This window comes from Bubalus kerabau, chromosome 3 (genome assembly GCF_029407905.1).
Source record: "Bubalus kerabau isolate K-KA32 ecotype Philippines breed swamp buffalo chromosome 3, PCC_UOA_SB_1v2, whole genome shotgun sequence".
Taxonomy (NCBI): Eukaryota; Metazoa; Chordata; class Mammalia; order Artiodactyla; family Bovidae; genus Bubalus; species Bubalus kerabau.
In genome coordinates, this window is record NC_073626.1 from 54,614,162 (window position 1) to 54,641,403 (window position 27,242).

Sequence of the window (27,242 nt, forward strand, 5' to 3'; positions counted from 1 at the left end):
TTCATATCCTGAAAGATGATGGTTTTAAAGTGCTGCACTCAATATGCCAGCAAATTTGGAAAACTCAGCAATGGCCACAGGACTGGAATAGGTCAGTTTTCATTCCATTCCAAAGAAAGGCAATGCCAAAGAATGTTCAAACTACTGCACAACTGCACTCATCTCACACGCCAGCAAAGTAATGCTCAAAATTCTTGAAGTTAGGCTTCAACAGTACATGAACCATGAATTTCCCGATGTTAAAGTTGGATTCAGAAAAGGCAGAGGAACCAGAGATCAAACTGCCATCATCTGCTGGATGATAGAAAAAGCAAGAAAATTCCAGAAAAACATCTACTTCGGCTTCATTGATTACAGCAAAGCCTCTGACTGTGTGGATCGCAACAAACTGTGGAAAATTCTTCAAGAGATGGGAATACCAGACCACCTTACCTGCCTCCTGCAAAACATGTTTGCAGGTCAAGAAGCAACAGTTAAAATTGGACATGGAACAAAAGACTGGTTCCAAATCAGGAAAGGAGTATGTCAAGGCTGTAAATTTTCACCCTGCTTGTTTAACTTCTATGCAGAGTACATCAAGCAAAATGCTGGCCTGGATGAAGCACAAGCTGGAATTAAGACTGCCAGGAGAAATATCAATAACCTCAGATACGCAGATGACAACACCCTTATGACAGAAAGCAAAGAGGAACTAAACAGCCTCTTGATTAAAGTGAAAGAGGAGAGTGAAAAAGCTGGCTTAAAACTCAACATTCAAAAAACAAAAATCATGGTATCAAGTTCCATCACTTCGTGGCAAATAGGGGGAAAATGGAAACAGTGACTATTTTCTTGGGCTCCAAAATTTCTGCATATGTTGACTGCACCCATGAAATTAAAAGACACTTGCTCTTTGGAAGAAAAGCTATGATCAACCTAGACAGCATATTAAAAAGCAGTTTGTGATTACATTGCTGACAAATGTCTGTATAGTCAAAGCTATCTTTTCTCTGGTAATCACATATGGATGTGAGAGTTGGGACTATAAAGAAAGCTGAGCACCAAAGAATTGATGCTTTTGAACTGTGGTGTTGGAGAAGATTCTTGAGAGTCCCTTGGACTGCAAGGAAATCCAACCAGTCCATCCTAAAGGAAATCAGTCCTGAATATTCATAGGAAGGACTGATGCTGAAGCCGAAACTCCAGTACTTTGGCCACCTGATGTGAAGACTTATTGGAAAGACTCTGATGCTGGGAAAGATTGAAGATGGGAGGAGAAGAGGACAACAGAGATGGTTGGGTGGCGACACCAACTCGATGGACATGAGTTTGAGCAAGCTCCAGGAGTTGGGGATGGACGGGGAAGCCTGGCATGCTGCAGTCCATAGGGTTGCAAAGAGTTGGACACGACTGAACTGACTTACTGAATTTGTGAAATCCTGTACAAATGCTAAGAGAGACTACTAGATCATCAGTCACCACGAACAAGTTAACAAATAAATGTACACATGCCTTTGCCTCTTCATGCTATTGTATGCCAAGATGCAAAATCAACTTTACACTTCTTAATTAATTAGCACATTCCTTTTACTTATTAAACATGGTAAATGGGACTTATAATGTGGACTCCAGAGTTCTGCTAAAATGTTTAACACCAATATACTTTTTTATCTGTGGTATAATAAAAGTATTTATTTGGTCTTTGGTCTAGGTTCCTGGTACAGAGCTTCTAAAACCCTTGCAATTTACTCAGGAGTGTCTTTTGATATTCACAACAAGCTCCTTTCCACTATACCTGAGCTTATGCTAAGGAACTGACTCAGGATGGGGCCTCTAGATAGCTCCATGATATGAGCTGGTCACCAGAAAGACCCAATAGTGATTAGAGGGAAAAACTATCAGGACCATCCTCCTGACCTCTAGAGAGAGACAGGTTGAAGATTAAATAAAATCTCTTGAACACAAAAACTGGGGGATATTTCAGGTTGGTGAATACACAGATGTGCTGGGAGGTTGGAGGGCCAAGAAAAGGCATGGAGGCTCTGAGCCCCTTCCCCACACCTTGCCTCTGCATCTCTTCCACTTGGCTATTTTGAGCTGTCTTCTTTATAATAAACCAACAAAGTGTTTTCCTGAATTTTGTGTTTTTCTAGGCAATTATTGAACCTGAGAGAGTTATGGAAACCTCTAAATTTGTAGTCAGTCAGGCAAATGTGAGAGTAACCTGGGAATCCCAGCTGAGTCTGGCATCTGAAGTGGAGGCAGCCTTGGAGAACTGAGCCCTTCACTTGTAAGGACCGAACTCCAGTAGTTAAGTGTCAGAACTGGACTGAATTATCAGACATTCAGTTGGTGCTGGAGAATCACAGAATTGGTGTAGAACCACACTCTGAATCTGTTGTTGTTTAGTCGCTAAGTCATGTCCAACTGTTTTGTGATCCCATGTACTACAGCCCACCAGGCTTCTCTGTCCATGGGATTCTCCAGGCAAGAATACTGAAGTGGGTTGCCATTTCCTTCTCCAGAGGATCCTCCTGACCCAGGGATCAAATCTGTGTCTCCTGCACTGACAGGTAGATGCCTTACCAATGAGCCACCAGGGAAGCCCACTATCTAAATTAGAGGCTACTTAATTCAGATAAAAGTCATAATCTCAACCACATGAATGGCTGAGATTAAACAAGAAAGAATGCTGGCAGAGAAACATAAATATATAAGCAAGATGCTAAAGATTACTATCAAGGAAGAAAGATAGTAATTTCTGTCTTAAAGAAAAATGTCCAGTTATGCAAAAACATGAAACAAGATGGTAAGAGATAAGTTGGCAGATACAGTAAGTAACAGAAGATCTGAGGTAAACTTTATCTGCCTTAGTTAACAAAACCTGCAAAAAATGTGTCAGAATTGACAAAGTTGATCAATAAAGAAAGGTGTGAACCCTTTCCTACCACCCTGGGCTTTCTCTCTGTGACTACAGCACAGCCATCCTCTCTCGAGCCCAGATCAACTTCCTCTGAAAGCTGTTTGATGCCATCTTCCCAGGATCAGCTCTCCTCCTGTCTCTGAAACTCTCAAGGTAATAGACTTTGGCTGTACAGACACAACACACTTTGAAAAGAAAATATCATCAGCAGAACTTGGAACCATGTCAGAAATGCAAATTCCCAAGTCCTACCCCAAATCCAAGAAATCATAAATTCTAAGGGTGGGGCCAGACACTGGTCAGGCCAGTATCTGACCAAGACTCCAGGTGATTCTAATGAACTACAGAGTTTGAGAACCCTTGGGCTACAGAATCAGGATTCAACTGAGTTCTCACTGCTAGGAGGACTGAGTCCTGACTACTCTTCCTAACACTCACAGCCCTTTGTGCAATAGCTTCTAGCCTTGAGTTTATAAATGTGTCCCCCCAGAATGTGTCCACTGCATCAGCAGCTGCATTCTCTGAGATTTAGATGCGGCTGAGCACTCAAGCAGTCCATGTCCTTCCAGGCTGGCCCACCCCTATCTGCTGCTCCCTGCCCACCATACATACCACTGCTCTTCACAGTTCTCCACCTGGAGGACCCCACCTTCACCACCACCCTTGGGCCCAGGCCAGGTCTCCTTGACAAACCGCAGGAATCAAGCCACTCCTGAACTCCGCCAGCCCTGGTTGTGGGTAACATCATGGGGTTTTTATGATCCTGTTAAACACTTCTGTATGCAAATGCATTTTCTGCTCAAATAATCATGAATTATTTGGGAAGAAAAGCCACATCCAATATTTTATATCCTCCACAGAGAAACTATAAAACCAGGAGAAAAGTTGTCATGTTCTTTAAAAAAAAAAAAAAAAAAATTAAAAACTCATCTCTGGACGCTTAAAATTGAAACACATATAACTAAAAAGCACTGACTAGACCAAGAGAAAAGAAAACCCTAAAAACAATGCACAATACAAAGTCAGAAAAAGCCAAAATAAACTCCATAAAACTATATAAAAACTATAAAAAGTTAGTACTGATGTCCATAAATGACATTAGTAATGTAACAGAAATAGCAATACAATTTTTTAAGAGGCCTGACTACGCAAACAACTGGCTAGTATATTTCTACTATCTGCACAGACTGAGAAGGTTTACAATATATGAAACAGTTCTTCACACAAAGGTCAGCCCCTGACAAAAATTTTAAAATTAAGTTTAGTGTATCTGTTATTAGCCTCTCAACTCTCCCTTCTTTACATCCTATTCCCTCCTCTATTTTCCCTCAAAATAATAAATACGGTAACTCTAAACAGGGTTTTAAGAAACAGTCACTTGAAAAAAAAGTGTAAGATTATAATCTAGCCTGTCTTTTGTAGGGCAGGCCCCAAAAAGGAAACACAAAGCTTACTACCTAGATGGAAGCACTCTTTCCTCATCAGTAGGATCAAAAAGTTCTAAAAGGAAGAAAAGAAGGTTTATTCCAAGGTAAGCTCCAATTATTAAAAGCCACTATGTTCCAGAAATGAATGAAGAAAACAAGCTAAGCCAGAGTAAGAACCCATCCTGAATCGCCGTGTGTGCAGGAGAAAAAGGTCATCCCCAGGAAGCAGAGGAAAGGCAACAGCGCCTCTAAGGCTTCTGCTCTGATCTGTGTTTTCCTCACAATCAGCCACACTACAGTTACATACAATGCACACAGTTTTCTGAGGAAAGGTGAGGTGATCTGCTATTTCTATCTCTTTGAGAATTTTCCAGTTTCTTGTGATCCAGACAGTCAAAGAGTCTGCACAGTCAATGAAGCAAATGTTTTTCTGGAATTCCCTTGATTTCTCTATAATTCAATGAATTTTGGCAATTTGATCTCTGGTTCCTCTGCCTTTTCTAAATTCAGCTTGTACATCTATCTGGAAGTTCTAGATTCACATACTGCTGAAGCAGAGCTTGAAGGATTTTGAGCACACCCTTACTACATGTGAAATGAGCACAGCTGTACGACAGTCTGAACATTCTTTGGCATTATCCTTCTTTAGGATTAGAATGAAAATAGACCTTTTCCAGTCCTGGGGCCACTGCTGAGTTTTCCAAATTTGCTAACATACTGAGTGTAGCAATTTGACAGCATCACCTTTTAGAATTTTAAACAGCTCAAGTGAAATTCCATCACCTCCACTAGGTTTGTTTGTAGTTATGCTTCCTAAGGCCCACTTGACTTCAGTCCAGGATGTATGGTTCTAGACACGTGATCACACCATCATGGTTATCCAGGTCACTAAGACCTTTCCTGTATAGTTCTTCTGTGTATTCCTGTCACCTCTTCTTAATCTCTTCTGCTTAAGTTCTTGCTGTTTCTGTCCTTTTTTGTTGCCCATTTCTGCATGAAATGTTCCCGTGGTATCTCCAATTTTTTTGAAGAGATCTCTAGTCTTTCCCATTCTATTGTTTTCCTTTACTTTTTTGCATTGTTCGTTAAAGAAGGCTTTCTTATCTCTCACTGCTATTCTCTGGAACTAAGCATTCAGTTCGGTATATCTCTTCCTTCCTCAGCCTCCTCAAACAACCATTTTGCCTTTGTGTATTCTTCTTTGGGATGGTTTTGATTACTTCCTCCTGTACAATATTACGAACCTCTGGCCATCGTTCTTCAGGCACTCTGTCTACCAGATCTAATTCCTTGAATCAATTTGTCACCTCCACTGTATAATCATAAGGGATTTGATTTAGGTCATTAACTGACTGGCCTAGTGGTTTTCCCTATGTTCTTCAATTTAAGCCTGAATTTGTAATAGGGAGCTCATGATCTGAGCCACAGTCAGCTCCAGGTCTTTTTTCTGTGGACTGCACAGAAATTCTCCATCTTTGCCTACAAAGGACATAATCAATCTGATTTCAGTATTGACCTCTAGTGACGTCCATGTGTAGAGTCATCTCTTGGGTCATTGAAAAAGGGTATTTACTATGACCAGTGTGTTAGTGTTTGCTCTGATTCATTTTATATTCCAAGGCCAAACCTGCCTGTTATTCTGGGTATCCTTTGACTTCCTGCTTTTGAATTCCAATCCTCTATGTGAAAAGGACAAAAGAAGGAATCTTTTTTTGATGTTAGTTATAGAAGGTCTTGCAGGTCTTCAAAGGACCGGTCGACTTCAGCTTCTCTGGCATCAAGGAGGCTGGGACATAGACTTCTGTTTACTGTGATGTTGAATGGTTTGCCTTGGAAAACAAACCGAGATCATTCTGTCATTTTTGAGACTGAATTGAAATACTGCATTTTGGACTCTCTTGTTGACTATGAGGGCTACTCCCTTTCTCCTAAAGGATTCTTGCCCACAGTAGTAGATATAAGAATCATCTGAATTAAATTCACCCATTCCCGTTCGTTTTAGCTCACTGATTGCTAAGATATCAATGTTCATTCTTGCCATCTCCTGCTTAAGCACCTCCAAGTTACCCTGATTCACAGATCTAACATTCCAGGTTACAATGAAATATTGTTCTTTACAGCACCAGACTTTACTTTCACCACCAGATACATCCACAGTTGAAATGAAAGTCATTTCAGCTTTGGCCCAAATGCTTCATTCTTTCTAGAGCTATTACTAATTGCCTTCTGCTCTTGCCCAGTAGCATACTGGACACCTTCCAACCTGGGGGCTCATCTTCCAGTGTCATATCTTTTTGCTTTTTCATACTGTTCATGGGGTTCTTGCGGCAAAAATACTGGAGTGGTTAGCCATTCCCCTGCTTGAGTGGACCATGTTTTGTCAGAATTCTTCATTATGACCTGCCTGTCTCATGTGGCCCTGAACCACGTGGCTTACAGCTTCACTGAGTTATGCAAGTCCCTTCACCACGAAAAGGTTATGATCCACAAAGGGGGAATATCAGACCACCTTACCTGGATCCTGAGAAACCTGTACACAGGTGAAAAAGAAACAGAATTGGACAAGGAACTGGTTCAAAATTGGGAAAGGAGTAAAACAAGGCTATATACTGTCACCCTGTTTATTTAACTTCTATGCAGAGTACATCATGCAAAATGGTGGGCTGGGTGAATCACAGAATGGAATTAAGATTGCTGGGAGAAATATCTACAATCTCAGCTGTCCGAATGATATCACTCTAACAGCAGAAAGTGAAGAGGAACTGAAGAGCCTCTTGATGAAGGTGAAAGAACAGAGTGAAAAAGCTAGCTTGAAACTCAACATTCAAAAAACTAAGATCATAGCATCCAGTCCTGTAACTTCATAGCCAACAGAAGGGGAAAGGGTAGAAGCAATGACAGATTTTATTTTCCTGGGCTCCAAAATTACTATGGATGGTGACTGCAGCCATGAAATTCAAAGATGTCTGTTCCCTAGAAGGAACAAATGTCAAATGCTTTCCTAGAAGGAAAGCAATGTCAAACCTGGACAGCATATTAAAAAGCAGAGATATCACTCAAGCTCTGTAAAGTCAAAGCTATGGTTTTTCCAGTAGTCATGTATGGATGTGAGAGTTGGCCCATCAAGAAGGCTGAGTGCCAAAGAATGGATACTTTTGAATTGTGGTTCTAGAGAAGGCTCTGGAGAGTCCCTTGGACTGCAAGGAGATCCAACCAGTCAATCCTGCTGCTGCTGCTGCTGCTGCTGCTGCTGCTAAGTCGCTTCAGTCGTGTCCAACTCTGTGCGACCCCAGAGACGGAAGCCCACCAGGCTCCCCCGTCCTTGGGATTCTCCAGGCAAGAACACTGGAGTGAGTTGCCATTTCCTTCTCCAATGCATGAAAGTGAAAAGTGAAAGGGAAGTCGCTCAGTAGTGTCCGACTCTTAGCGACCCCATGGACTACAGCCTACCAGGCTGCTCCATCCATGGGATCTTCCAGGCAAGAGTACTGGAGTGGGGTGCCATTGCCTAGGATATCAATCCTGAATATTCATTGGAAGGATTGATGCTTAAGCTTCAAAACTTTGGCCACCTCATGCAAAGAGCCAACTCATTGGAAAAGACCCTGATGCTGGGAAAGACCCTGATGCTGGGAAAGACTGAATTCAAAAGGAAGAGGGCAGCAGATGATGAGATGGTTAAGATAGCTTCACTAACTCAATAGACGTGAATCGGAGCAAACTCTGGGATATAGATGAAGGGCAGGGAAACCTGACATGCTGCAACCCATGGGGTTGCAAAGAGTCAGACAGGTCTTACTGACTGAACAACAAAATAATGTACACACTCTTGGGAATTCCCTGAAAGTCCAGTGGTTAAGACTCTGCAGTTTCCCTGCCAGGGACCTTGGTTTGAAACCTGGTTGGAGAACTAAGGTCCCGCAAGCTGCTATATAATGCAGCCGCCCCCTCCCCCCAAAAAAAAGACCATGGTCTTAAAAATGAAATTAGGTGTATAAATCTATCTATTAAAAAAAGTATTTTCTCATAACAAAAAGCATATATCATGTCTTATTAAAAACAATAACTTTTACTGAATGGCAAGAAAAAATATTAATTTGGGACCTACATAAAGAACAATTACACTTTGCTTTCTTTTATTTTTTTAAATTTATTTACTTTTGGCCCTTCTGGGTCCTTGTTGCTGTCCACAGGCTTTCTCTGGATGCGGCGAGTGGGCACTAGTCTCTAGTTTCAGTGTGCAGGCTTCTCATCTCAGCGGCTTCTCTTGTTGTGGAGCCTAGGCTCTAGGGCATGAAGGCTTCAGTAGCTGCAGCTCCCAGGCTCTAGTTCTGGTGCACAGGCTTAGTTGCTCTGTGGCATATGGGATCTTCTCGGACATGGGATCAAACCCGTGTCTCCTGCATTGGCAGAAGGATTCTTTACCACTGATCCATCAGGGAGGCCCTACACTTTGCTTTCTAACCACATATTTTTTAATCTAACCACTATTAGTCATCAAATGCAATGAATAAGAAATAGACTTTGAATTTTTCCATGTAAATAGTTTTTCTCAGAGTATCTTTTAGAAGTAATGTTTCACAAAAAAAGTTTTAAAAAGTATGTTTTAATGCATTAATACTGGAAGGACAGGACGAAAAGGCACAAAAACTTTAAAAGTATACAGAATGAACTACTAAAACTAATAAATCATTACAAACTGAAACAAACATGTAACGTGATTACATGATACTATTTACATGAAAGTCTAGAACAGGCAAAACCAATCCACAACAGAAAAAGATCAGATCAGTGGTTGCCTATGAGTAGAGAGGGCAGGACGGAGCCAGTAAGGGGCACGTGAGAACCTTCAAAGTAGGAGTACCAATAAGTGGTTGGTTACACCAATTATGTCTGTTGAAACTTATGGAACAGGAAACTCAAAACATATATTTTATTATGGGTAAGTTCTGCCCTAAAGACAAAAAGCTACACTGAAGTCAATCTTGTTAATAATATGCATGAAGTGTCTAAGGGAGTCAGGTAAGATGCACTAGTGGACAGAGGATAGATTAGTATGATCCGGGGGATAAGTGTGCACCTGCTCACTGTACAGACCTGTCCGTTGTTGTGGGTGCATGGAAGTTTTCACAATAAAATATCAGGAAAAAAAATGAGCTCACTCTGCTAGACACTGTAACTGAAAAGATATATTGTTTTTCCAATGTATTTTCAAGTGGACACTATTCTAATTCATTCTATGAAAAGTTACTTTTTTTTCTTTTTTTAATGTGGACCATTTTTAAAGCCTTTCTTTAATTTGTTACAATATTGCTTCCCTTTTATGCTTTGGTTTTTGGCTGCAGGCATGTAGCTCTCCAACCAGGGACTGAACCCACACCCTCTGCATCAGAAGGTGAAGTCCTATCCACTGGACAGCCAGGGAAGTCCCACTACTTTCTAAAATAACTTTATCCATCCTGATGATTTTCAAATAGCAGGACTAATAAACTTCAGCAGTGGGTCTCAAGTAGGGTTGTTCAGATTCTACAGGTTTGGGGTGGGTACAGGCATCCATTTCTTTTTAAAGTCTAAACAGTGATTCTGATTCACAGTCAAAGTCAAGAACAACTGACTTCACTGCGCTTTCATAATCCTATCCCCAACAAGAGTGTTCACTGATACTTCCCTGCACAGACAAATACAATAAAAGTCCACAGGCCAAAGGCTTCCAAAAAGTGTTTTATAGACTCCCACAGGATAGTCACAGGGGTTTCCCAGGTAGTGCAGTGGAGAAGACTGCCTGGCAATGCATGAAACGCAAGAGACAGGGTTCAATCCCTGGGTCAGGAAGACCCCCTGGAGAAAACAATGGTAACCCATTCCAGTCTTCTCGCCTAGAAAATCCCATGGACAGAGGAGACTCCCAGGCTACAGCCCGTGGAGTTGCAAAGAGTCAGACACGACTGAGCACGCGTGCGCACACACACGCGCGCACACACACAAACACACACGCATGCACACACACGCACGCACACACACGCACAGGGTAGTCATGTTGGAAAAATTTCAGAATACTATTTCCACTCAACCTCATAAAAACCACAATTTATAGTTAGCCAAAGCAAGGTATATTTCAAAACTTAGAGGAAAAAACAATAAGTGGAGTTCCCAGAAGCTGCAAATGAGACATCAGAGGAAGGACACCACAGCAGGTGGCTCTGCAATTAAAAGGCCTTCAATTTGAGTAGAACAACAAAATTCAGGAAGCGCCTAATAGTAATTATCATTTAGGCATTTCCAAAGTGAAAGCAAAACTTCAGAGTTATACTCAGCCACACTTCTGTCCATACAGCACATTCCAAAATTTCTATAGAATTCAATTTATAAAGGTCTTCAAAAAATGAAAAATATTAGTTAAAGGCCCTTACCTTTTCTAGGAGGAAGCTCTCCATTCTGTGATAGTTCTGTCCCAGTATATACAATTTCTCCATCTTTAACCATTTCATTCCACAGACCACAGAGTCCATCTCTTGTGAATGCAAGCTGGTAATGATAAATAAAATAAATTCAGAGTGAGCATACTCACAATGCAATTTTTAAAGAATAATGTGAAAAAAAAAAATCTCACTTATTATGCAGTCATTCAGCATTTAATGAAAACTGTCCCAAGGTACACAGTTAAGTGAACAAGGTACCATACATAATATTTTACTTACTAAGTTTTACTTAAGATACAAGATAAAAGACACATGTGGGCACATGCTCTGGAAAGATAAGCCAGTCAGAAATAATGTGATCACTTATAGGAAGGGGAACATGGGTAGAAGGCAGGAGAGGTGAATGAAAGCAAAATTTTGGAGTTTACCTTACATGCAAGTTAACCTGTTTATTAAGAAAACTACACTTCACCCTTGAATAAGCTGGAGATTAATCCAAATATAACTTTGATAGTAAGCCAGGAATATTTAGGTTTGCACCAAAAAAGCTACTCAAAGCCTGATAGGAACTCCTCCACTGGCCAAACTGAGAATAATTTTGAACAGCAAAATATATAACAACTATATTAGACTGAAATAGTAAATAAAAACATGAGTCCATACTGATATTCAAAGACAAAATAACATTCTCACAAAAAGTGCTCTTGGCTGTCCACATTTGGGAGTCAGAAAAGGTTTCTCAGAGCAAGCAGTCATTGACCAAGGGTCGGGGCACAGTGAACACCCAGAGAAAGCATCCATTCTGAAAACTGCAGGTACAGCAGAAACCCTCTTCTCAAACAGACAAGACACTTTACACTAAAACAAACACATCTGTTTGCCCATCCTTCAATGGAAGGCCAGGGCCTTTTCTTGGCTTGCACAAGTCCACTAGCTTGTTCCTTGTCATCAATCCCGCATACACCACTCTCATGAAGCACTCACTATTTCCAGACTCAGCAAGAACTGAAGGGCACTTTGTGAACAATCTTAGTACACAATTCTTCTAGATTTTCAAGACATCTCCCCCAATCCTTATCAATTCTCTCTTTCCTAACCTGCATAAGTAATTTTTTTAAGCATCTCAGTTTTACCCAAGCAATGTGTAGTAGGCAAATCTAAGATGCCCTAAAGATTCTTACCCCCTGGCACACACACACACCCTGTGTAATCCTCTCTCTGAGCTTAGGCAGGACCTCCGAACACAGGAGAGGACATCACACCTGGACTAGGTTTTGTTTCTTTCTGTGGCAAAGGTGAAGGAATTTCTCATATACAATTAAGGTCTCACATCAGCTGATGTCTAGTCAATCAAAAGGAAAATCATCCTAGGGTCATGTGAGGTAAAAGCCCTTAAGAGGATGGGACCCTCCAGAAGAGACGCTGTCCACAGCCACTGCCATGAGCTGCCTATGGAGAGGGGTGTCTCCTAGGAGCCCACAACTCAGTCCCACAGTCCCACAAACTGAATTCCGCCAACAAGGACACCAATAAAACCCTAGATGAGAATGCAAACTGGTCAGCACCTTGACTGCAGCCTGTGAGTCCTAAAGCAGAAGACCCAGCTAAGCCATGGCCAGACTCCTGACCCACAGAGAAAAGGAGCAGAGAGTACACTGAGTTGTTTTAACTGATACATTTTCTGGTCAGTGACTTGTTACACAGCAATAGAAAACCAAATTGGCAACCGACTTAGTTCTCATAGAAGCAACAACTTTCTCTCAGCACTCATATTTGTTCACATCACTGAATGAGACAACTGCCATAAACATGCTTAAGACCAAAATACACAACTGTTGGCAAAAGTATCAACTGGCAGAGGGAGAAGTAAATACTTCCTAAAAAGTGAGCCACAAACATTCAGGGCCCCTGCTGTTTTAACACAGGATGGAAAGGTCTGGCTCACCTGCTGACCTGGCCAAGAGGAGGGACCTAAGACCTCTCCCTGGGCTCAGTCCAGGCCCACGTGGCCACACAGGCTGGGAATCAAACAATGACCAGACTCAACAGCCCCACGTGTGCTGCACTCGAGCAGTTACCTGCCACCTTTGGGGGCTCCAGGAAATAAATGACCACACATCCAGTCGTAACTCAGTGTCAGAGCAGTGGACGAGGACAGAGGAAGAAACCAAACACAGAGAAAACAGGATGAGAGCTTAAGTCAAGACAAAAAAAGAGTATTTAAGACATTTCAGATCAAATGGGACAGATCAGATGTGAAAAACAAGGTAGAGAACAGACAAAATGAGAGAATTCGCTCAGTTTTAACCACTGATACTTGCACCAACTACTGAACATAAACATGGAGATCCTCTCCCTGTGCGCACGCGCGCGCGCGCGCGCGCGCACACACACACACACACACACACACACACACAATACACATACACTGCAAACACAAATTCCGATCTTAGCAGAGGGTTCAGGGCTAGAGATTCAAACCTGGAAGTCATCAGCAAATGGGCTGCAGACCTGGAGAAGATGCCCACACCCAAGGAGGGAGGGTCCTCAGCCCTGACGGCCCACTAGGATTACCCCAGGGTGGCTGGGGATGATACAATTATTAAAGAACAGGCCGAGGAAGCCCCATTTACATGAAGACAAGAATCATCACTATTGTCTGTTCTTTCTCTCATCACTTTAGTAGTGTTGGGAAGGATGGGGGTAGGGCAGAAGCTGTGTGGAAGGTAGAAATTGGGTGTCTGGAGGGATACCCACTGTAAAAGCCTCCTAGGAGCCGGGGACATGAACTCAAGTAACCACCACGCAAACTACAATGATTCAAGCATCTGAAAGGATTCAAGGAAGGAGGGAACATTGCTAAGGTAACAAAGCAAGCTTCCCTGGAAGAAGGCTTGAAAGAGTTGGACTGTGAAAGGCAGAGATGAAGTCCCTGGGAGAGCATTCCAAGGCACTGGAGGAAAGCACAGGATCCCAAGGAGAAAGAAACTGGGAAACAATCACGGCACTGGAAAAAGAGCATGCACAAGCAATACAATTCACTTAAATTTATCAGTTTAAGAGTATTTGTACAACAGTCTACAAATAGCTTGTTTTGGGGCTTCCCTGTTGGCTCCGTGGTAAAGAATCCCTACATGGGAGACATGGGTTTAATTCCTGATCCAGGAAGACCCTACATCATGCAGAGCAACTAAGCCCATGCACCACAACTACTGAGCCCGTGCTCTAGAGCCCAGAAGCAGCAACTACTGAGTGCATCGACAGCCTGTGCTCCGAAACAGAAGCCACCACCACAAGATGCCCACACACCCCAACTAGAGAGTAAACCCCACCTGCCACTACTAGAGAAAAGCCCGAGAGCAATGAAGATCCAGCACAACCAAAAATAAATTTTAAAAAAATCCTGACCTTATTAGTAGCTAATTTACAAAAACATTCCCAATGGGTAACAATACAGTTCTTAAATTTTAACTTTTTTCATCGAGAATCCAGATATCTCTAATTAGTATTATTCATTCTGAGGACCCTTTACCAATTTGCTCTTATATTCTTACCTCATACGTCTAAAATGACATAACAGGTAAAGGCATTTTCATCCTGAAAAGAAGCCAACAAGGCAGGGGGTAGTAACGGGGCCAGTTTTGAGGGATAGTAACTAAAACTTAGCAGTTCAATTACCTGGCCAAGGTCACCAAGATCACCAAGGTCATCAGTTTGGGGGAAGAGGCCAAACTCTCCAGCTTGTTTTATTCTCATCAACATGAACCAACAGGTGCAGTAAGGAGGCCTGGGGGAGCCATTGAAGGGGCCACAATATTTGAAAACCAAACAGAATTGGGCAAGAGGTCTTTTAAGGTATCTATTAACATGATCACTTCAGAACTGTGTAATTACGCAATATAATTCAAAATAGAATGTGCCCAATGAAATAAATGGCATTAACTTATAGTTTAGATATTTATTTTTTCTATCTTTAAAATATTTCTGAAATGTGATCTGTTCAAATATTTGCAGATGACTATGAAGATATCTAGCTTTTTTCTTAGCCTTGCAGAAAAATACCTTCTAAACACCTGTTGAACACAGGATAACCTATCAATTCCAAACAAATTTAAGAACAACAAATTCTAGAAAGAAAGAAATTCTGGGAAAGTCACAAGAAAACATAAAGTACATCAGTTTGAAGATATCCAGGCAGCAAGGAAGAGCAAACCTAGGACCCAAGAGAGAAGAACAGCCCAAGGGGCTGAAGACTGCCTCCCGAGGCACCTGCCAACTCTGCAAGCAGAGCTGAGACCAAGCAGACCTCAGTGGAGCTGCTGAGAAAGGATGGAGCTCTGGTCCTCACAGGGGAGAAGCCTGGTAAACATGCCATACCTTGAACAGAACCTCCAAGGGCCACATACACAGAAGCACAGGTAAAGTGCAAGCAGACTGGCAGGAGCCCGGCTCTGAATCATCACAGCTCCATATTGCTCTGCAGTAACCTGGAGTCACTAGTGTTACTAGCTTGACAGATTCTCTCTGGAGAAGAGATCATTATCCAGGGCCTCAAATGACCACAACAATTTTTCACATACAATACTGAGAACTCAAAAATAACAATGGGTAAGATAAGACTGCTGCTGCTGCTGCTAAGTCGCTTCAGTCGTGTTTGACCCTGTGCAACCCCATAGACGGCAGCCCACCAGGCTCCCCCTTCCCTGGGATTCTCCAGGCAAGAAAACTGGAGTGGGTTGCCATTTCCTTCTCCGATGCATGAAAGTGAAAAGTGAAAGTGAAGTCGCTCAGTCATGTCTGACTCCTAGTGACCCCTTGGACTGCAGCCTACCAGGCTCCTCCATCCACGGGATTTTCCAGGCAAGAGTACTGGAATGGGGTGCCACGGCCTTCTCTGAAGATAAGACTACATAACTAAAAAAATGGAAAAAAATAAATAAATAAAAATGGAAGTCAGCATAAACAAATCAAGAGTAGATCAAGAAAACAGAAACACAGACATAGCCTTTCCCTAAAAAGGAAAGCCTAAGTAATAGACTAAAGTAGTGACACTTTCCCTGGAAGGTACCAGCCCAAGGCAGTGAGGGGACACAGCAAGTTACTACAGAAGTCAGCAAATTAAGGCCCAGCTCAGAGGCCAAATCTAGCCCACAATCCAATTTTATGATTCTTAGCCCTCAAGCTAAGAGGGGTTTTACATGTCTCAGTGGTTGAAACAATCAAGAGAAGAAAAATATATTTCATGACACATGAAAATTATGACATTCAAATTTCAGTATCCATAAAGTTTCTGGGCCTACCACCACACACTTGTTTTATGTACTATGTGTACCTACTTTCACATGACAACTGCAGAGGTGAGCAGTTGTTACAGACAACATATGGCCCATAGAAATATTTACGATCTGGGCCTTTAGAGAAAAGTTTCCTGACTCCTGTTTTACCGCACTAGTCCCCACTCCAAGATGTGCTGCCGGCACTTTCACTAGGCAGTGGGGCTCTTAACCAAAGTTTGCAAGAAGAAACCACAGAACCATCCAAAGAGGGGAAAAAAGCGGGGAGAGGGAGATTAAAATAGCCAGTTTCCTTACCTCTCTTTACCAAGTGGTACATGTTCACCTCATGGAAAATGAGCTTCTGCTCTCCCCCACTTTCCAGACTTTGTCACCTACAGCTCCATGGCAGGTGGCTGGGAAGCCGAAACCTACGCCCTGTTGTGTGACATTACATCTAAGAGCAGGAATAGAAGGGTGGCCCACAGGCATGCTGAGGTATCAATCCAGAGGGAAAGGAAGATGCAGTGGAGGAATCAAAAAAGGCTGCACAAGGTTTGATGTGTCCAAGCAATTAAAAGATCATGTTAACAATTTCAACAGAGAACTAGAAACTACAGAAAAGTCCCTAATGTGGCAGTTAAGCAAACTGCCAAAACACTTCAAACTCAATATTACAACAGATGCATTTTAGGGTTTTCCTGGTGGTCCAGTGGTTAAGAATCCACCTGCCAATGCATCGGACATGGGTTCAATCAGTTCACTCTCTGCTCAGGGAAGATCCCGTGTGCCACGAAGCAACTAAGTCCACGTGCCACAACCACTGAGCCCGCATGACTACAGCCTGTGTCCTGCAACAAGTGAAGTCACCAAAATGAGAAGCCCATGCACTGCAACCAAGAGCAGCCCCTGCTCGCTGCAACTAGAGAAGGCATGTGCACAGCAACCAGGAACCAGACTTGTCAAAAAAATAAGTAAGTAAATCTTTTAAATAGATGCATTTTACTAAATATAATTACACCTCAATAAAATGCAGTCATACGAAAATGTGGAAATTCTAAAACAAAAAATACAAGTCTAAAATTAAAATGTCAATAAAATGAGATCAGATTGGGAAGGCCTGTTCTCCCACCTGTCAAGAATTAACTTCTTTAGTAATTACATCTCTGGTAGAAAGCCAGACTGAATATATCAAAAAATTGTTTTCCAACACTGGGCAAAAGATCCAGTGTGATCTGTGATTCCCGTGAAGGGCAACAATGAAGTAAGAGTCCAAGCTTAATGCCTAGAAGCAGCTTCCAGACTGCAGCACAGGAAAGAGGAACCCAAATAGAACCCAGAAGTCTTGCTGAAAGGAGGAGCAGATTGCCTGTAAGCAGGTCAAAATGACAAGAATATAGGAGAGGAAGTTGGCTGCAGAGAGAATCATCTCTGGAGCTGGACAGAGGAGCCCCCTTGAGACTCCAGCTGGGTACTGATCTGGGTACAGGTTGAGAACACTATCAAGAATGGGCAAAGCAGCACTAAAAAAGAGCAGACAGAACCCCAATCAATATTCACAGTCTAGAAAAAGCCTGTTTCCACCAACCAGAACAGAAAGACCTCCCAACACACCAAGCATCAGAGTCCTAAGAAGGACACTGCCTTAATGAGGCAGATAAATAGCCCAAGGTTAAAGACTGTGCTAGATCAGCCCAAACAAACTTTAGGCTCAATCTTTGAAAAGACCAAATTGATTCCAAGTAACTTACAAGCATGTCAGACAAAACTACAGCTCTTCAAGAGAATAAAACAAAATCTAGCACAGAATAACATATTTATTTACAAACTGCTGCTTCAGTCGTGTCCAACTCTGTGCGACCCCATAGACAGCAGCCCAACAGGCTCCTCTGTCCCTGGGATTCTCCAGCCAAGAATACTGGAGTGGGCTGCCATTTCCTTCTCCAATGTATGAAAGTGAAAAGTGAAAGTGAAGTCACTCAGTCATGTCTGACTCTTAGTGACATTCAATAAAAAAATTAACAAGCATGCAAACATATCCTAGAACCAGAGCAATATATCAACAGAAATGATGAAATCAATCAAAATAAACACAGAAACAACAGAGGTGATGGAAGTAGCAGACAAGAATGTTAAAAGCTCCACTATAGAGATGTTTCATATATTGACAGAGAAAAATATGAACATGATAACAAGTAAAATGGAAGATAGCAATCAGGACTGGAATGGAACCTCTAGAGATGAAAAATAGAGGATCTAAAGTAAAAACTTCAATGCACAGGATTAACTAGATTAGACACTGTAGAACAGTTCTAGTCTAATCCACTATGTCTAAGCATACAACTGTTACATGCTATGTTCCATCCTTTATAAAACTCATTTACTCTGGGTCCTATCCGTAACTATAGGTCTGACACCAACCACCAGTCTTTATGTTAATCTACAGTCATTCAGTCATCTAAACATCTTTAGTTTCTATTCACTTCCTCGGGAAGGACTCATGGTAACAATATTTTCTGAGCTCCTACTCACTGATTTTCTTTTCTTGGGTGCCTTAAATATGTTACTCAGCTTTCTTCTACATAAGGCCTGTTGTCACGTCTGATAATAAACTCATTTTCCTTCCTTTATAATTATTATCTTTTCCAAGATCCAAAGCTACAAGAAAAAGACTAATTAAATATATAAATCTGACAAAATAATCCAAAATACAGCAAAGATACAAATAACCAAAGTGAAGTCACTCAGTCATGTCCGACTCTTTGCATGAACTGCAGCCTCCCAAACTCATGAATAAAAAAATGAGGAATGCTACCAATTCTACAGAAACGAAAATAAATATAAAAAGTCATTATGAAAATCAAGTAAGTTACCTTTCAATCAAGCAAATACCTTGTATTTACAACATTCTTTTCTTAATTTGGCCAAGCCATATGGCATGTGGGATCTTAGTTCCCCAACCAGGGATCAAACCTGTGACCTCTGCATTGGAAGCACAGTCTTAACCACTAGAGCACCAGGGAAGTTCCTACAACATTCTTTTATTTCTACATATCAACTGTCAACTGAAAAACCTGAGATTAGAAATTACCAAGATGTTCATGTTTACATTTTTTAATCTACTAGTATTTCCAAGCATAAAGTGACGAGTTTAATTTTAAAAGCTAATTTTTATGCTGAATCATTTTAAATTGATGATTAGAAGAAAAGAAAATTTTAATCTGAGTTGAATTACTGATATACTTAACAAATTTGATGGGCCTCAAAAGCATTATACCGAATGAACAAAGCTAATTTCACAAGGTCACATACCACATGACATTCTCAAAATGACAAAATTATGGAGATGGAGAACAAATTAGTGCTTGCCAGGGGTCAGAGATGGTAGAGGAAGTGTGAATACAGAGGGACAGCAGGAGGGAGATGTTTGTAGTGATGGAATACTTCTGGATCTCAATTTTAATGGTTACATAGACACATACGATAAAATGGCATAGAACTAGGCACACATTACACCAATGTCAGTTTCCTGGTTTTAACACTGTACCTAAGACTGCAACACTGAGGGAGTCTGGGAGAAGAGTATACAGTGACCTCTGTACTTCATTTGCAACTTTCTGTGAGTCTATTAATATTTCAAAATAAGAAGTTTTAAAAATTACCTCACACATATCTAATTTCATGTTTCACCTCAAAGAACCCAAAAATAGAAACTGGAGGAGATTCATTTGAGTACAGTTTATGCAAAAAAGAGCAGGATAATGCCATTCATTCCTGACCCCATGCTCCAAGACACACCTTTAACCTTACATCAAGACTAGCAAATAAGTATGCATATATCTTTCAAAAATAAAATGTTTTTAAGGGATTATGTACTATTTTTACAGTTCTTTCCCTTAATTGGCTTTTTGGTTCACCAAAAAAACTACCAATCACAAAAGACAGGATTTTACTGTAAATATAAAAATGGTAATGGCAGTGATTTATGTAACAAATGTAACAAACACTTCTGAGCTCTCTATTTTGTTGCTTCCTCAAGAGAATTGTGAAGGAAAATATGACAAATAACGGAACTCCACACAACAACCAGGAAAGAGAACTGAAGAAACAAGAAGCATTATATGTGTAAAAACCAGATATGTGCCTGCCATATAACGGGCACCTCATTAGAGGCAATGGTTTGCAAGGCCCCAGGCTTGAGGCATCTAAACATCTCTGATGCAGAAAGTCTAGGATTAGTGTCTATATCCTCCATAATACATACATATTAAAATTTTTCAGCCTCCAAAAACTTTTCCTTTCAAAAATCACTAAAAACCTCAAGGGCATTTCAAATAAAAATAGCCACAGAAAATGTATTTGCTAAACCTTATGACTAAGAAACACGTTTCTACCCCACATACTATTCATTAACCTGGTATCAATTCTGTTCCCAATACAAAAGCCTACCTAAGGAACAGGACACTTCTCACTCCAGGTGGAAGAGACATCCCCAACTAGATAAGGGTAAAACCTGTCAGCATAAGGCCTGCATCTTATAGGCCTGTCAGCAATAGACAGCATTTGTCTCAGGAAGGATTCCAAAGAGTAAACTACGTCTAAGTTACTCCTTCAGTTCAGTCGCTCAGTCGTGTCCGACTCTTTGCAACCCCATGAACCGCAGCACACCAGGCCTCCCTGTCCATCACCAACTCCCAGAGTCTACCCAAACCTATGTCCATCGAGTCAGTGATGCCACCCAACCATCTCAACCTCTGTCGTCCCTTTTCCTCCTGCCCTCAATCTTTCCCAGCATCAGAGTCTTTTCAAATTCGTTAGGGTAAAACAAGATTCATTCCTCACACTTAGTAAGCAACACTGGAAATATTGTATAAAACCAAGGTCAGCAATCACTTTTTTCACACTATTTTCACATTTTTCTCACAGCTTCAGTAACCATACCACATTTTGCCTCTGATGCACAATCCAAAACCTAAGTCTTGTCCCTTATTCCTAGGAGTTTGGAAGACTTGTGTATAGTACTCAAATGTCTAAGAAGCACCAAACACTTTATATTACATTAAATAAATCAAAAATTAAATGGTAAGCACTTGAAGGTATGTGGTATTTTTTTTAACTCATCATAGGCACTCAACTCAACATTAAACTCATTTTAGATCAACATGCTAAAATTCATATTAAGCAGTTATTCAATTATGATTGCTAACAAAAAAAAACTTCATCAGGTAAAGTTCTTTACTTCAATTAAATTTTATATAAAGACAATTCTTAAAGTCAGTTTGTCTGGATGTCATCAATAAAAAATTATCCATCTCTCACCTCCCCCAATCCTGCTGGGAAAAAAAAGTTACTGCTATGCCAATTCTTAACCCAATTCTTCTTCATTTTCTTATCTAACATTATGCCATTAATAACAATTCCATCATCCACAACACAGTTCTCAACATTTATTTAGCTCTGCCACCAACTAATACTCAACACTTAAAAAAAATTTAGGGACTTCCTTGGGGGTCCAGTGTCTAAGACTCTGCACTGCCAATGCAGGGGGCCCCAGTCTGATCCCTGGACAGAGAACTAGATCCCACATGCTGGAACAAAAGAGTTAACATGCCGCAACTCAAAGTCCCACATACCACAACTAAGACCTAGGGCAGTCAAATAAATAATCAATATAATAAATAAATAAATATTTTTTAAAAAGAGGGGCAATAATGCTTCACTTCAAGTGTCTAAGATCAACTGCTTACAGAATACATGACTTGCATCATACAGTTCAGAAGACTGTATTTAAACAAAGTTAAGATTACTTGAGAAATACTTAAAATAATTAACCTCAGGGAAGAGGGAAAGAACACAAACACACTGCAAAATTATTTCAGCAATTTCTGAGGGCAATAGCAACTTACAAAAGCAGTTTTTCCATTTGCAAACAAAACTAATGGGATAAAAAATAGACTACAGAAACATTAGTTACTGTTTATTGATCATTTCTCAGCAAGTTTGCAATTACCTTAAAAAATAATATTAGAAAATCTATGGTTAACATTTTGTTTTCACATGCTCTTGATACAAAAATCTACGCACTCCTCTTAAGAATAGTGACAAATAAAAACAAACAGCTCAACTGAATTCATCTCTCCAGAAACACAAACACAGAATCCCATAAAAATGAGTTGAGTTTCTGCAGGACACAATAAATTACTGTATGTCACTTTTCTACACATAATTAACTGAACATCTCAAAAAGTATCATTAATCTGTCACCAAGGTATGGCTAAGAATGATACAGACCTCGTAAAAAAAAAAAAAAAAAAGAAAAAATTTTTGCATAACTTTTATCTCATTTCTTGCATTTATAAATAACTGTATCTACAGATACACACACTCTATGAAAACAATAAAAAGTACATTTTGAGTTATAGAAAATAAACCTGCTTCTCTAATATGACAAGATCAGATCTGCATGCCCTTATATAACCTTACGAAAGGGTTAACCAGAAATATAACTCTGTAGGTAGGAACACAAGAGAAAAAAGGCTGTCAAAACCCCACCTGTATATCTGTTTTCAACCATTTGGAGTCAAGTCGAGCCTGAGCAGCCAAACAAAAAGAATCAGAAGGCATCTTTCCCCTGATTTCCTCCCAGTCGTGAAACCTGCAAGCAAGGAATATTACTCAGCCATAAAAAAGAACAAAACAATGCCATTTGCAGCAACATAGATGGACCTAGAGATTCTGATACTGAGTGAAGTCAGAGGAAGACAAATATCATATATTGCTTATATGTGTAATCTTAAAGCTACAAATGAACTTATCTACAGAAGCAAAATAGAGTTATAGGTATTGAAAATAAACTTATGGGGGGCAGGGGTGATAAACTGGGAGATTGGGATTGAGTAGTACATATAAAATAGACAATTAATAAGGACCTAATGTAAAGCACAGGGAACCCTACTCAACACTGTAATGGCCTGTATATGAAAAGAATCTAAAAATAGACTGCACATGTGTATATGCCTAACTGATTCACTTTGTGTACACCTGAAACGAACACAAACACCACCGTAAATCAATTATACCCCACTAAAAATTTTTTTAAAACCTGCAAGTAAAGCAGAAATACTGAAGACCTAAACCTCTTCAGAATTTTACAAAGTCCCTCCCGCAAGGTTTAATGCAGCAAAAAGAACAGAAATGGAAAGGGGGAGCACTAGGGAGAGGGCAGTCAGAGAAGGAGGGAGAAAGACAGAGGGAGGGAGGAAAAAGCCTACTTCGAGTCCAGGTAAGAGACTCACAGACAGGGTTCGCCCGCGTCTATACTACATGGGCGAGACCTTGAGAATGGACGGTCACAGAGACCAAATCACAATGTCATTTCCTTCCCTTAAATCCAAAAGGTTAACACACAAACTGCAGGAACCCCACGTCTCCACGACAAATGACACCAGCATGCATTATCCGCTTTACCTCAGAGCAGCAACTGGTGCGTGAAATAAATTAATCAAAATTCACGTCTGCAGAAAAATCCAAAACAATAATCACTTGGAAATGAAAAGACAGCCTGAGACGCGCGCCGAAGGCGGTCAGCGCAGGCCCGGGCCCAGCGGCTGTGCCAACGCCCGCCGTGGCCCGGCTTAGCCCGGCCCCGGCCCGCACCGCCCCAGCGGCCGGCCGCCCTCGCCGCACCCCCGCCACCCGGAGTACGAAGACCGTACGGCACAGGCCCCCAGCCGCCTAGCTCAGCTCGTGATAACACAGACCAGCCGCCACTGGCTCCGCCGGTGCTCGCAATCCCGGCGTCTCTTGCGGCCGGAGGGGCGGGTCGACGCGGGGCTAAGGCCCACGATGCTCAGCCAATTGCATTGGGGCGTCGCCACGGGCCCAGCCAATGGGAAAGAGGAACATCCTAGCCCCTCCTCCCGATTCTCCAGTTTTCTTCTATCCTGCTCGTCTTCTTCCTTAAGCTCACCCCTCTGCGGTCAGGGCCAACCGAAGACGCCGAGAGGCGGGATTTCCGCCGAATGCACGCACAGACGCACGCGCTCCTGACCCGGATTTCGCACTGCGCTCTCAGAAAGCCGTCCCATGTGGTGGGCGTGTAAGACACCAGGGTAGTACAGGAACGTGCGGCCTGGACAGGCGTTGGGGCTAAAAATGAGATTGGGGTCTGCAAGAGCCTCTTTCTGCCTGTCGCACTGAGTGCTTCTGAAACCCTGGGCAGAATACGTGGAGCAGCTGGTGGCAGGGGAATCGGAAAAAGAAGTGAGAGCTTTTAGTTCCACAACCAGTAGCCGAAAAACTAATTCTTAAGAAGTGCAAAACAAATTTATGTAAAGTATGTTATCAGATCATAATGTACTTAACTACAAATCATTAAAAGATACGGGTCATGTGATAAACCATAGTGGAAAAGAATGTGAAAAAGAATGAGTAAATATGTATAACTCAGTCCCTTTACTGTACAGCAGGAAACGCAATTTCAATTTCTGGATCGGGAAGATACCCTGGAGAAGGAAATGGCAACCCACTCCAGTATTCTTGCGGGGAAAATCCCATGGACGAGAGAAGCCTGATGGGCTAGAACTACTGAGACTACACCACAAAGCTCAGATACAGACGCAATCCAAAGTGACAGTGCCTTGATGCTGAGATGCTGAATTTAGTTCCCAGGGAAGGAACTCTATAGTGCTATTTGCTGCTTGCGGTGCAATCTACCTCTGTAGCAGCTCACAAGCAAAACAAATGCTGAACGCTATTTTCACTCTGCCTGTTTTTCATAAAAGCAAAAATTCTCTGGGATTTCTTTTGGTTAGCGAAAACGGGTAGTAATATAGGTCTTTTCATAAAAGTAACGTGGAGTAAAATGAACTTATGAAAAGGGGTTCCCTCTACCTGAAACAATTGTATACATACAAATTTGACCATTTATATGAAATGGGTTAATTCCATGAAAGTTGTACACTCAAAAAGAAATTGATAACCTGAATAGGACTATACCTATTAAATTCACAGTTAAAAAACCTTCCAGAAAAGAAACCTCCAGGACCAAATTATTTCATTGGTGGATTCTGGTTCTACTAAATATTTAATAAAGAAGTAACACAAGCTCTTCCAAAAAATTGAAGAGCAGTAAACATTTTCATTATATAAGCCTAATATTATCCTAATAACAAAACCAGAAAAAGGCATTACAAGAAAACTTAAAAGACCAATATGCAAACATATTACTAGATGCAAAAAAAATTTTAGACAACTTTTTGCAAATGGACTCCACCAACATACAGAAAGAATAACACAGCTTAACTAAGTGGAGTAATTCACCATGAGATGATCTCAACAACCAAAAAAACGCTTTTGACAAAATCCAACATTTCATTATAAAAACTCAGCAACCTAGAAAGAGAACTCCACCTGATAATGAAAACCTGCATGCAAGCCAAAACAGTCTTGTAAAAGAACAAAGGTGGAGGACTCACACCTTCTGATATGAAAAGCTACTACAAAACTATATAAACAAAACTTTAATGCTTCCAAAAGGATAAAAATATACATCAATGGATTAGAATACAGAATAAGCATTCATAATCTGGTCAGTTGATTTCTGACAAGACTATTCAATAATGAAAGGACAGCCTTTTCTAGAAACTATTCTGGGAAAACTGGATATCCACATGCAAAAGAATGAAGTTGGACCCTTGCCTTATATATTCCATATATAAAAATTAACTCAAAATTAATCAAATCTAAAAGTAAGAACTAGAAGTATAAAACTCTTAGAAAAACACATGGGCGAAAACGTCACCTTCATGACATTGAATTTAGCGATGATTTCTTAGACAATGACACCAAAAGCACAAGCAACAACAGCAACAAACAGACAAGTTGAATAAACTTAAAGCTTTGCTTATCCCTAATGTTATTTAGGTTCCTACTTCTCATCTGTTTCCCCCACCTAAACCCTTTGGAACTTGTAGACTATCATCCACAACATCTTCAATTGATTTTTTAATATTCTCCTCATGTTACTATTCTAATGAAAAATTTGTTGTCCCCTGTGGAAAAAATCAGTCACTTTTTATTCTTGCACATATGTACATCTTAGGGCATGAAGTTGTTCCTGTGACTTTTAAACTGTTTTTCCTTCTGCTTCACTTAAGAAAACAAAACCCAAACTTCTTTGAAAGTGAAAGGCACTCAGGCATGTCCGACTCTGCAACTCCATGGACTTTACAGCCTGTGGAATTCTTCAGGCCAGAATACTGGAGTGGGTAGCCTTTCCCTTCTCCAGGGGATCTTCCCAACCCAGGTCTCCTGCATTGCAGGCAGATTCTTTACCAGCTGAGCCACAAGGAAAGCCCAAGAATACTGGAGTGGGTAGCCTATCCCTTTTTCTGGGGATCTTCCCCACTCAGGAATCAAACCAGGGTCTCCAGCGTTGCAGGTGGATTCTTTACAAACTGAGCCATAAGGGAAGCCCTTACTATAAGACTATACTATCATCTGCTTCTGATTGCAATAATCCACACTCCTTTTCATGACCTCTCATGTTCGCTGAAGAACAGGAATCACTCATCCAGTTCCCTAACCTCTCAGGACCACCCTTTCTTCCTGCTCCACCTGAGCCATTAACCACCCTGATCAGTTCCATTCACCAAATCTCCTTGAACATCACAACCGTGGGCCTCTGACTCTTTGATCACCACATCTTGTCTTTCTTGTTCACTTCCTCTAGTAACTATGCCAACAATCTTCAACCCCTTTAGGAGTCCTGAGTCACATTCTCACTTTTTTTTTTGCCAAGTTAAATTTTGCAGCCCAGAATATCACTTGCCCATAATCTCTAACCACTTGCACCCCTCTCCCTCCATTGTACTTCCCTGGGAAACCTCGGCACTGGATGACTCTGCTCCACTCACTTGGAATGTGGCTGAATTCCTGAGGTACACTACCGAGTGTCCACTCAATAGTTCTTTCCATTCTCCTGGTGCTCCTGGTACCCAGAATACAACAGGTCTGAGGATGAAAAGCCAGATAGGACTTCCCTAGTGGCATGGGGAATAAGAACCTGCCTGCCAACGCACGGCACATGGGTTCAATCCCTGATCTGGGAAGATTCCACATGCCTTGGAGCAACTAAGCCCATGTGCCACAGCTCCTGAGCCCACATGCCACAACTAATGAAGCCCATGCACCTGGAGCCTGTGCTCCACAACAAGAGAAA

At 41.2% G+C, this 27,242-nt stretch overlaps 1 protein-coding gene across 6 annotated transcripts in view; it reads right to left on the minus strand.

Annotated features, from left to right (window-relative positions):
* Positions 1-23,913, minus strand: part of HERC2 (HECT and RLD domain containing E3 ubiquitin protein ligase 2) — a 238,564-nt gene extending 214,651 nt beyond the window's left edge. For 5 of the 6 annotated variants that reach the window (XM_055571827.1, XM_055571826.1, XM_055571828.1 and 2 more), the window contains exons 1-4: positions 23,782-23,913; positions 23,489-23,535; positions 22,574-22,676; positions 10,740-10,854 (exon numbers count right to left, since the gene is read on the minus strand). In XM_055571827.1, the coding sequence (XP_055427802.1) occupies positions 10,740-10,854; positions 22,574-22,645 (187 nt within the window). In that variant the 5' untranslated portion in view covers positions 22,646-22,676; positions 23,489-23,535; positions 23,782-23,913. Of the gene's footprint in view, positions 1-10,739; positions 10,855-22,573; positions 22,677-23,488; positions 23,536-23,736 lie in introns of all 6 variants that reach the window. The other variant, XM_055571823.1, reaches the window with a different exon arrangement.
* Between the last annotated feature and the right edge of the window lie 3,329 nt (positions 23,914-27,242).